The sequence below is a fragment of the Oncorhynchus masou genome, chromosome 17 (genome assembly GCF_036934945.1).
Source record: "Oncorhynchus masou masou isolate Uvic2021 chromosome 17, UVic_Omas_1.1, whole genome shotgun sequence".
NCBI classification, from domain to species: Eukaryota; Metazoa; Chordata; class Actinopteri; order Salmoniformes; family Salmonidae; genus Oncorhynchus; species Oncorhynchus masou.
In genome coordinates, this window is record NC_088228.1 from 45,176,982 (window position 1) to 45,189,347 (window position 12,366).

The window sequence follows — 12,366 nt, forward strand, 5'->3', positions numbered from 1 at the left end:
CGTGAAAGTCTTCACAGTTGAATCCTACGGTTGGAAAATGTAACCCATATATATGTCGTCACTCATATTAAAACAATCAGGGGCATCACACAGACTGTGTTCAATGTTCTTTCATTGTGTTCTTGACACAAGGCACAAAGTACACCTACAATTGGCCTAGGAGACATGTTTAATGTGTTATTTAATGTTCTGGGTTTATTTTAATTTCTTGTCTAGTGGTTTATCGAGGCCGCTTGTAGTGTTGACAGCGCTTACTTATACTGAGGCTGCCCCAATTCCCCAGGACATTACTGTTTCATATACAACAGCCCTAACTTCACTATAACTGTAACGGTCATTGTTGTTGGAAGAAGGTGAGGACCAAGGTGCAGCGTGGTATGTGTCCATGTTTATTCAATGAACACGGAAATAACAGAACTTACAAAGAGACCGACCGAAAACAGTTCTGGCTGGTGCAGACACACAACAGAAAACAATCACCCACGAAACACAATAGAAAACAGGCTCCCTAAATATGGTTCTCAATCAGGGACAACGATTGACAGCTGCCTCTGATTGAGAACCATACCAGGCCAAACACAGAAATAGCAAATAATAGAAAACCCACCCAACATGACAACAACAGTGGGGGGCATACTCTTTGAAATGTTCAAACACATTCCCAGTTCAACAAGGTCCCTACTCATGAATCACCATGACAGCTTTACTTCAAAGGAACAGATGCACTATCTGGTTAAATAAGCACTCACTCTATAGCGTGAGAACTTCTTGTCAGGATGTCAGGACGTATATGGGCATAAGCACTCACTCATACCGTGAGAACGTCCGGACAGGATGTACTTATATGGGCGTAACCTCCGGACCATAAAATAGGGTCATAAATCACACGCTATAGAGTGAGTGTTTATTTAACTAGATAGTGCATCATAAATCACACGTTTGACGTGTGCCGTCCACTGTATTATCTCTCTATTGTTAACTAAATTGAACATCTGGAAAAGTTATTACATTAACCGTTATTAGTTTTATTACCCTGACATAAAATGTGTAGTGTATTTGAGGTTGAAAAAGTCTTCTGAAGTTTGTAATTTCCAATTTTACATTTCAGACTTGATTTTCCCTTGCAAAAAATGTATCAACACCTACGAAAATGTAAATGTATTACAATCCACATAATAATTCACATTTCCTGTTGCTGCAGGATTATTTTCCTGTCTCAAAGTAAGATCCCATACTGTAACTAACTGCAATGTTGTTTATCCATCCTCTGTTCTCAGTAGTCACAGTGGTAAATCCCAGCAACAAATAAACGGGTATTTGGGTTTATTTGGCTTTTCTATAACCAGCTAATTTTCTTGGGAACAGTAATATTTAGACAACATGATGCCATGTGTGTTGTTTGTACATAAACAGCCACTCCTTTCCCTTTTTACAATATATCACACCTGAAGATATTTTAACCACAAATCTCGATGTCCTTATCCGAGACCGAATCAGTCAGCCAAGTCTCTGTGAAAACCAGAATATCAGGGATTGTGTCCTGCACCCAGATATGAGGAAGGTCCAACTGAGACACCAACAAAGACACAGGCAGGAGTACACTCAGACTAGCTTGAAACATAGAGTAGCTTTTTGTACCTCTTATCAGGGTGTTTGACAGTTTGTTGATAATTGTGAAACCTTTGTGAGAGGTTTTTGTGTGAGGTATTTCCTCCGCACACTGTTTCAGACTAGAAGGACAGACAAAGAGACATAGACAGAAAGAAAAGAGAGAGACACACAAAGCAATAAACACACAGACATTCAGTGTTGGAAGACAGCCATGGGAGTTGAGGAGCAGAGGGCTGGGGAGTTTTACGTGGAGAGGGATGTTATGAATGAGCTTTGCTTGGACAAGTTGGCCAGAAGACGGACTCACTCCACCAGACCTCTCCTGAAGGAGCGGGTGAAAGATTCCCTCAGGTAAGATAGTAACATTCCATTGGGCACAAACTGATTGAACCAACTGTGTTTCAATGTAATTTGCCAACGTATTGTGATGTGGAATTTAGTAAAATACATTGGATTTGTGTCTCTACTTAAAACTCAATACATTCACTACTGCAATCGGGGTCATTTCAAAGGGTAGATTTAACAGAGTAAAGGAAAAGTAAATATACTTTATCAATCATATATCATTTCATGCTTATTAGGCCTATGTCTTCAATAGCTATCATTTGAATTCAACCCAGAATTCAACAAAAAAAATGCTTCAAGCTTTTGTTGATTTCACATTTATTCTACAAGTTATTAATTCATATGTTGAATTCAAATCAAAGTTTATTTGTCATGTGCTCCGAATACAACAGGTGTAGGTAGACCTTTCAGTGAAATGCTTACTTACAGGCGCTAACCAATAGTGCAAAAAATGTGTTAGGTGAACAATAGGTAGGTAAAGAAATAAAACAACAGTAAAAAGACAGGCTATATACAGCAGCGAGGCTATAAATGTAGCGAGGCTACGTACAGACACCGGTTAGTCAGGCTGATTGAGGTAGTATGTACATGTAGATATGGTTAAAGTGACTATGCATACATTATGAACAGAGAGCAGCAGAAGCATAAAAGAGGAGTTGGCGGGTGGTGGGACCAAATGCAGATGACCCGGTTAGCCAATGTGCTGGGGCACTGGTTGGTCGGCCCAATTGAGGTAGTGTGTACCCCGTAAAACTGCTGCCATTTCTTCTGGTGCCATCTAAAAAGTAATCTAACATTTTCCCAACAACTACCTAATACACACAAATCTAAAGGGAAGGAATTAGAATATTTACATATTTATATGGATGAGCAATGGCTGAACGGCATAGGCAAGGTGCTATAGATGGTACAAGGTACAGTATATACATATAAGAGGAGTAATGTAAGATATGTTAACGTTATTAAAGTGGCATTGTTTAAAGTGACTAGTGATCCATTTATTAAAGTGGCCTGTGATTTGAGTCTCTATGTTGGCAGCAGCCTTTCTGAGTTAGTGATTGCTGTTTAACAGTCTGATGCCCTTGAGATAGAAGATGTTTTTCAGTCTCTTGGTCTCAGCTTTAATGCCCCTGTACTGACCTCTCCTTCTGGATGGTAGCAGGGTGAACAGGCAGTGGCTCGGGTGGTTGTTGTCTTTGATGATCTTTTTGGCCTTTATGTGACATCGGGTGCTTTAGGTGTCTTGGAGTGCAGGTAGTCTGCCCACAGTGATGTGTTGTGCAGACCGCACCTCCCTCTGGAGAGCCTTGTGGTTGAGGGGGGTGCAGTTGCCGTATAAGGTAGTGATACAGCCTGACAGAATGCTCTCGATTGTGCATCTGTAAAGGTTTGTCAGGGTTTTAGGTTTTAGATAACAAGCCACATTTCTTCAGCCTCCTGAGGTTGAAGAGGCACTGTTGTTGTCATGTGCCTTTTACTGAGGAGTGGCTTCTGTCTGGCCACTCCATAAAGGACCGATTGTGCTGCAGAGATAGTTGTCCTTCTGGTAGGTTCTCCCATCTCCACAGAGGAACTCTGGAGCTCTGTCTGAGTGACCATTGGGTACTTGGTCAATTCCCTGACCAAGGCCAGGCCAGCTCTATGAAGAGTCTTGGTGGTTCCAAACATCTTCCATTTAAGAATGATGGAGGCCACTGTTCTTGGGCACCTTCAATGCTGCAGAATTTTTTTTGATACCCTTCCCCAGATCTGTGCCTCGACACAATCCTATCTCAGAGTTCTAATGACAATTGCTTCGACCTCATGGCTTGGTATTTGCTCTGACATGCATTGTCAACTGTGGGACCTTATATAGACAGATGTGTGCCTTTCCAAGTCATGTCCAATCAATTGAATTCAACACTCCAATAAAGTTGTACAAACATCTCAAGGATGATCAATGGAAACAGCATTTGAGAGAAATAAGCTTTTATTGCGTATCTAACATTTCTGGGATCTTTTATATCAAATCATGAAACATGGGAACAACACATTGCATGTTTAGTTAATTTTTTGTATGATGTACCAGTCAAAAGTTTGGACAAATCTACTCATTCAAGGGTTTTTCTTTATTTTTACTATTTTCTACATTGTAGAATAATAGTGAACTATGAAATAACACATTTGGAATCATGTAGTAACTTAAAAAGGGTGAAACAAATTAGAAAATATTTCATATTTGAGATTCTTCAATGAAACCACCCTTCGATTGATGACAGCTTTGCACACTCTTGGCATTCTCTCAACCACATACATGAAATGCTTACTTACAGTACAAGCCCTTAACGAGCAATACAGTTTTAAGAAAAATACAAGGATCGGACCCTTTTTTGAAATGTTTGCCTAAAGTGTCAGATCCAAATCTAACCTGTAGCCTGTAGCTCAGAAGTGAAGCAAGGATATGCAAATTATTGATTCAATTTGAAAGGAAACACTTTGAAGTTTGTGGAAATGTGAAATTAATGTATCTCAAACACGAGCTGGTAAAATATAATAAAAATAAAAAACATGAGTTTTTTTCATCTTTGAAATGCAAGAAAAAGGTCACAATGTATTATTCCAGATTAGGCGCAATTTCACTGTAAAGCTACTTTAAATTGGACAGTACAGTTAGATTAACAAGAATTTAAGCTTTCTGCCCATATCAGATATGTCTATCTCCTGTGAAATGTTGTTGTTACTTACACTATCTATCTTAATAGGTTTGTGGAGATCATATTTGCTTTAATAATCTGCACAGAACTTTGTTGTGCTTTAAAATGGTTAAAAGTGCAGTGACACATTGGGAATTTATCAATCTTTTGGCTGTCTTTTTGAGTAGGGTATTGAGCAAAAATATAAATGCAAGATGAGCTAAAATAAAAAATTGTAGAAATGTTCCATAAGCACAAAAAGCATATTTCTCCAAAAATGTTTCACAAAATTGTTTATATTGCAGTTAGTGAGCATTTGTCCTTGGCCAAGATAATCCATCCACCTGACATGTGTGGCATATCAAGAAGCTGATTAAACAGCACGATCATCACACAGTTGCATCTTATACTGGGGGCGATAAAAGGCCACTTTAAAATGTCCAGTTTTGTCCCACAACACAAAGTTGTGATGGAGCATGCAATTGGCATGTTGACTGCTGGAATTTGCCAGAGATTTTTATGTTAATTTCTCTACTATAAGCCACCTCCAATGTCGTTTTGGAGAATTTGGCTGTATATTCATCATTCGACCACGTGTAACTATGCCAGCCCTGCACCTCCTAATCCGGCTTCTTTACCTGAAGGATCGTCTGAAACCAACCACCCAGACAGCTGATGAAACTGTGGGTTTGAATAACCAAAGAATTTCTGTACAAACTGTCAGAAACTGTCTCAGGGAAGCTCATCTGCGTGCTCATTGTCCTCACCAAGGTCTTGACCTGACCTCAGTTTGGTGTCGTAACTGATGGCCACTGGCACACTGGAGAGGTGCGCTCTTCATGGATGGATCCCGGTTTGAACTGTACTCTTCATGGATGGATCCCGGTTTGAACTGTACCGGGCAGATGGCAGACAGGATGAATGGCGTCGTGTGGGCGAGCGGTTTGCTGATTGTGAACAGAGTGCCCCATGGTGGCGGTGGGGTTATGGTATGGGCAGGTATACACTATGGACAACGATCACACATTTTATTCATGTCAATTTTAACACACAGAGATACTATGATGAGATCCTGAGGTCCATTGTCATGCCATTCATCCGCTGCCATTACCTCATGTTTCAGCATGATAATGGACGGCCCCATGTCGCAAGGATCTGAACACAATTCGTGGATTTATTGGTTTTAGTTAAAAAAGTATACACAATATAAAAAGCTGTACGCAAGCAATCTAACACACAGTTCAGACACAGAACTTATGGTGAGTCAAACTGAATTAAAATTAAGAGCGGGTTTGCACGTTTGAGTTTTGTTGGCGTACTGATTGGTTTCATACAACCGCTCTCAGCACTGCAGACGTCCTCGTCGCGGTGCTCCATTTATAGCAGAGTCAAAAGTCATACAGAGCTGTGAAGTGGTTTTGGGTATGTCAATACAGGCATAACAGCGACTTCTTCTGTGTTGAAGAAACCATCATGTTTATTGCACTAAAAAGGCAAAGAAAGATGATTCACACACCATGCCAAAGTAAAAGCTGTAATATGTAACATTTTGAGCTACTTGACCAAATCACATAGAAACCTGAGTTATAGATCTGTCATTCATGTTGAACACAAGTCTAATCTGCGGTCAATCTACTCTATGTGCGCTATTTCTATGCTTCCCGTTCTTAACTTTTGTTTTGACGTCTTTTACTTTCGGTTTTGTACAGCAGCTTCAAACAGCTGAAAATACAATATTTTGGGTTATTGAAAAGGAATATCACAGCAGTTTAGATGGTTCAATGATTCTCAACACTAAACATGGATCATTTTGCCACATAAACTCAACTTTGGCAAACTATTAGAATTTTATGTCAGGACCCGGTTACGAACCCGGGTCTCCGGAGTGAGAAACAGTCACTTAACCAACTGAGCCACGAATAGTCAGCAGAACCCAGAAGATGAGGCAGACACAGCAGTACTTGAGATGGTGTATTTAATAAAGTAAAAAGTGAAGTCCTTCAGGAAAACATGTAACTCCACAACCTCAAAAGGAATTCCACAAGAACAAGGTAATCCACAAGGTAATCCTCCAAGACAAAAAGGTAAATCCACAAGGTGGTAGGAAAAGCATAAAAAGCCTCAAAAGATACTCAAAAATAAATAAACAAGAACAAAAAACAGAATTCCACAAGAGCGTCCACCGGGATCAACAAGAGTACACAGAATACTAGGGCTGGGTGCTAACATACAAACACAGAGCAAAGAACTGAGGGAAACTAAGGGTTTAAATACAATCAGGGGAAACGAGGCACAGGTGCAAATAATAATGGGGATCAAGGGAAAGCAAAAGGTCAAAAAGCACAATGGGGGCATCTAGTGACCAAAAACCGGAACAACCCTGGCCAAATCCTGACATTTTAGTAACCAAGAAATGGCAGAGCGAATTCTGCAAATTGCACCTTTCATGTTTGAAAGAATTTGATCGGTTTAATGTGTCTCGGTTAACGTAATGTGTCTTCAGATTTCATAACTTTTACTAAGGAATCACGAAGAATCTCCTCATACCTAAAATAAATGATAAGTATGTTAGCAATGGCGATATTACTGTGCAATGTAGACATTCTATTTTCTCCTGAATTTGCTAAACAATTCATATGTTGATGAATGAATGTTTCAACCTCTGTGTTTTCACCACTTTCACCCAGTTGCTGGTTTGAGCCTTTTAGCATTTCTGCCACCACAGAAACAGACCCTGAGTCTATTCTAATGTGTTAACCTGCGAATCCGAGGACATGATTGTTGCAGCATCGCATTGTGGAAACCAAGTCTGTTCTCAGGCCAGGTCTGCCAGTTTTGACTAGCAGAAGTTACTTTTTGTTTGGAGAACCTACGCTGCAGGTTAGATTAATTAACGTAGTTGGTTAGGAAAATAATGTGGCAGGTTAGGAGAATTATATTAAGGTTAGTAAAAGTTAACCCCGGTTAGGGTTAGCTAAAATGCTAAAATTGTCCCAGACGCAACGTGAACATATCTAGCTAAACCAGGCCTGCCTCGAGAACAGCCTCGGTTTCCACTAATGCGATGCTTCCGTTGTGGGTGTGGTAGCAAAGCAAACTTTATTTATAATAATAAGACTAAGACAGAAATCTAAAAATCGAAAGTTGTGCTTTTCCTTCAGCAAGCACACCTAATAACATGAGTATGTAATAAATCTAGAGTGTTCTTGCCTTCAGCAAGCACACTAATAAACACAGTTACATTAGTTTGTAAAATAGCAGTAACTTTAGGCTATTAAATGTATTAAAAAAGTAATAGTCTATAGTAATAGTAATAGTATTTTATATGATCATGTCACTACAATGAGTGGGAATACTTGGGAACAGATTTCAAAAATGAAAATCACTGGAGCTGATTTCCTGGTGTTTTTATAGTCTTTTGTATCTAATGACATAAGACAAATTAAACCACTCGTGGGCCAAATTCAGCCAGTTGGCCACCAGTTGGGGAGCCCTGCCTTACAACCTCCCCCCAACATTGTGGACTTCAAACCGCGAGCAGCGCAAGTGATTTATACAAAATCTGAGCGTACACATCTTATTAATAGTTTGATATGCTCAAACTCAGAATCAATTGTGCTTACTCACAATAATATGGTCAATGTGATAGAACTGTCACACCTTGGTCTTAGTATTTTGTGTTTTCGTTAATTAGTTGGTCAGGCCAGGGTGTGACATGGGTTTATGTTGTTGTATTTCGTATTGGGGTTTTGTAGTTATTGGGATTGCGGCTGAGTAGGGGTGTTGCATAGGCTTGGCTGCCTGAGGCGGCTCTCAATCAGAGTCAGGTGATTCTCGTTGTCTCTGATTGGGAACCGTATTTAGGTAGCCTGGGTTTCACTTTGTATTTCGTGGGTGATTGTTCCTGTCTCTGTGTAGTGTTCACCAGATAGGCTGTAATTAGTTTTCATGTTCCGTTTGTTGTTTTGTATTTATTTAAGTTATTTCATGTATCGCTATCTTCTACATTAAAGACATGAGTAACCACCACGCTGCATTTCGGTCCGACTCTCTTTCAACAAACGAAGAACGCCGAACATTGATTTTAATTGTAGAATTTCACCTTTTTTCAAAATCATATGTGGGCTTACTCCCTTTCCCGCCTCGATTGTAACTACAGCCCTATGACACAGTGTTACCAGGCTCTATGTGCCACCAAAGGAGATGAAACCTGGTCCTGAATGGCCACCGTGTGTGCTGGCTTATGTTCCAGCCTAGCTGTAAGAATCCTGGTTAGTTTAATTAGAAGTGTAAGAAATGGAATGGAACAAAACCCTGCTCAAGGAGCTGAGTTGCCTGCATGCCCTATTCAACACACAGCAGAAACACATCCGTTGTCACAAATGGATACCAAAAATGTATTATTCTTTTCTCCACCTCTCCAACTCTTCCCCTGGTCGCAGGTGTTCAGTGCCCAAGCTGAAGCGTTCTGTGCTGAGCTTTATACCTATCCTGTCATGGCTGCCTCATTACTCAGTGAGACAAGACGCACTGGGAGACCTCATATCTGGCATAAGCATTGGCATCATGCACCTGCCTATGGGTCTGTACCACCTCTACTGTTTGAACAGACATACAGGGCCCAATCCTAACTTGAAATCAACAACACATGGTGGGAAGAGTACTAAATAGTCATACCTGACCAAAATGTATAGAAAATGACTCAAGTGAAAGTTAACCAGTAAAATACTACTTGAGTAAAAGTCTAAAACTATTTATTTGAACATGTACTTACTATAAGTACAATGGGGGAAAAAGTACCAATTGCTATACTTGAGTATAAGTAAAGTTAAATGCTATGAATCAAACTCCTTATATTAAGCCAACCAGACAGCAGCATAAAACAAACTCCAACAATCTGACATAATTTACAAATGAATTTGTGTTGAGTGAGTTTGCCAGATCTGAGGCAGTAGGGATGACCAGGGATGTTCTCTTGATAAGTGAATATATTGGACAGTTTTAATGTCCTGCTAAGCATTCAAAATGTAACCAGTACTTGTTTAAAAAATACATTATTTTCTTTAGGAATGTAGTTGAGTAAAAGTAAAAGTTGTGCAAATAGAAATATTAAAGCACAGATAGGCCTAACCATATAAATTACTTAAATAGTACTTTACACCACTGAGTACTTAGTCACGTTAAGCCACTGCATGTAACCACCAGTAAATCTTTCATTGATACCAATGCTTGAGGTATGTGAACGCCTGATTTACACAAGTTGATCTCAAGTTAGTGTTGCATCTCTTTGAGCTGAGAATACTATATGATAACTATCTATTTTGTGAAGACTGACATTTCTGTAATGTTTCCCCAGGTTTGGCCTATGCTCTGCTGGCCTCTGTGCCCCCAGTGTATGGCCTCTACACTTCCTTCTACCCTGTACTCATGTACTGCATCTTTGGCACCTCCAGACACATCTCCGTAGGCAAGACAGAGTGTGGAAGGGGGGAAGGAGAAAGAGAGAGAATTTGAATGTTTTAATAGAATTTGGTCAAAGGAATATGCTAATGATTTCCCTACCATGATCTTGTGTGTGTTTTCTCAGGCGCATTTGCTGTGACCAGCATCATGATAGGCACCACGACAGAGAGGCTGGCCCCAAACAGTAACTTCATGATTCTAAATGGAACCAATGGGACTGAAGTTATAGATGTATTAGCCCGCGATGCCGCCAGAGTACAGATAGCAGCCAGCACCACCTTACTGAGTGGGATCTTTCTGTTTCTGCTGGGCATGATTCGGTTTGGTTTTGCGGTGACGTTCCTGTCGGATCCCATGGTACGTGCTTACATGACAGGAGCAGGTATACATGTGGTACTTTCCCAACTCCCAAGCCTCTTTGGGATCCGCGTTGGACGCTTCTCCGGACCGCTGTCTCAGGTCTATGTGAGTGCACACAACACATCCACACACAGAAACAGATGATTCACACATACAAAAGTTGTAAATGTTTTCCAACTGCTGCATGTATGCAGAAACTCACTCACTCACTCTCTCTCTCTCTCTCTCTCTCTCTCTCTCTCTCTCTCTCTCTGTCTCACTTTCACTCTGTCTCTCTCTCTCTCTCTCTCTCTCTCTCTCTCTCTCTCTCTCTCTCTCTCTCTCTCTCTCTAGCTCCTAATAGATATCTGTAGACATCTGCCAGAGACTAACATTGCGGCCGTGGTGGTAACTCTAGTGGCCTTGGCGGTCCTCATAGGGGTCAAAGAACTCAACATTTACTATGAGAAGAAAATGCCTGTGCCCGTTCCAATAGAGCTCATAACGGCAAGTCCTCTACACCAGGGTTAACCAAACTCGGTTATTTTTAAATTAGCTGTGTAGTGCTAGGGAAACACCTCTCTGTCTCTCACCTCTCTCTTTTGCTCCTCATTCCTGTCTCTCTCTTTTGGTCTCTTGAACGACACGTCTAGTGAAAACCAATAGTGGACAACCTGTCACCATGGCTGATTCCGGTTTAATGTTCCGGTTTAATGTTCCAGTATAATATTCCGGTTTAATGTTCGGGGTTTAATGTTCCGGTTTAATGTTCTGGAGGAGTGTATGTATCGCACTGTGTGCATGTGCCCAGTTAGTCACATTGATCCAATAAAATATGGTAAAATGATTAGTTGTGTTAAATAATCGGCCTGTATTTGTGCATGGATTCCGAACACAGCAAAGCTTCCGAACACAGCAAAACTTATGTGTGTCTATGTGTATGTTACAGATCATAGTAGCAACACTTATCTCTTACTACTGCAAACTGTACAGCCTATACAAAGTGGCCGTCATCGGACAGATCCCCAAAGGGTGAGTGTTTGTGAGTGTGTGTGTGTGTTTTTGCGTTATTGTTTGTGGGTGGGTAGGGGAGGTCTAAGGTCAGTTGAGTCCACAGGAGAAGAGGAGAGGAAGAGGGAAGAAAGGGGTAGGTGATATGGTGTAGTTCATTGGGAAAGAGTCATCCTATTCGCCTTGTTCTGGAATGTCACAGTGATCATGGCGAGTTAGTTGCAATTGTGTTTCTGTTTCCGATGCTGGTGCATGCAAAAGTGGTACTTTTAGTTGAGAGCTTGATAGTTTTACACTGACAGAACCGTACAAAATCCTACAATTGGTCAACATGACAAGCATTATATGTTCAGTACGAGGCTGTCTCAACAATTGGATGAAGAGAAGGCAGTTTTTACAACAGCAATGTTTTGAACACCAACCTCAACGTCGATCTGAATGTACCTAAGGAGCCCCAAATGACCTGTATCCACCGGCTCTGGACCAAAGCGATGGACTTGACAGACCAACTCCTGATAACACTGATGAAGCTGAAGCTCAACTTGCTGCAACAGCAGCTAGCAGAAAGGTTTGGTGTTTCCCAGAGTATTGTCAGTCGAGTGATTAGTTATTGGATTGACATGATGGAAAAGGAAAAGAGTACATTCCATGGCTGCCAAGGGTAACCATTCATGCTGCAATGCACAATGTTTTAACAATCACTACCCAGGAACATCCTGCATTATTGACTGTTCAGAAACTGCTTTACAGAAGTGAAAGAATCTGGATTCAAGGGGAGAGTCATTCAGCCATTACTACGCCTAGAACAATATCAAGTACCTGGTGGCAATTGAAGTTCATCTCCTCAGCATATGGAGGTAGATGTAGCAACAAATATATAACATCAGATTCTGGGTTCCTGGAGTAACTCTGTCTGGGGGATGAG

General features: G+C 40.7%; 1 protein-coding gene across 1 annotated transcript in view; it reads left to right on the plus strand.

Moving 5' to 3' along the window:
* The first annotated feature begins 1,449 nt into the window (after positions 1-1,449).
* The window catches only part of LOC135559093 (solute carrier family 26 member 6-like), a 29,040-nt gene continuing 18,123 nt past the window's right edge, over positions 1,450-12,366 (plus strand). Inside the window, exons 1-6 of the mRNA XM_064993460.1 lie at positions 1,450-1,962; positions 9,071-9,210; positions 9,985-10,095; positions 10,216-10,556; positions 10,785-10,937; positions 11,380-11,462. Coding sequence (XP_064849532.1) covers positions 1,823-1,962; positions 9,071-9,210; positions 9,985-10,095; positions 10,216-10,556; positions 10,785-10,937; positions 11,380-11,462 — 968 coding nt within the window. The 5' untranslated portion in view covers positions 1,450-1,822. The remainder of the gene's footprint in view (positions 1,963-9,070; positions 9,211-9,984; positions 10,096-10,215; positions 10,557-10,784; positions 10,938-11,379; positions 11,463-12,366) is intronic.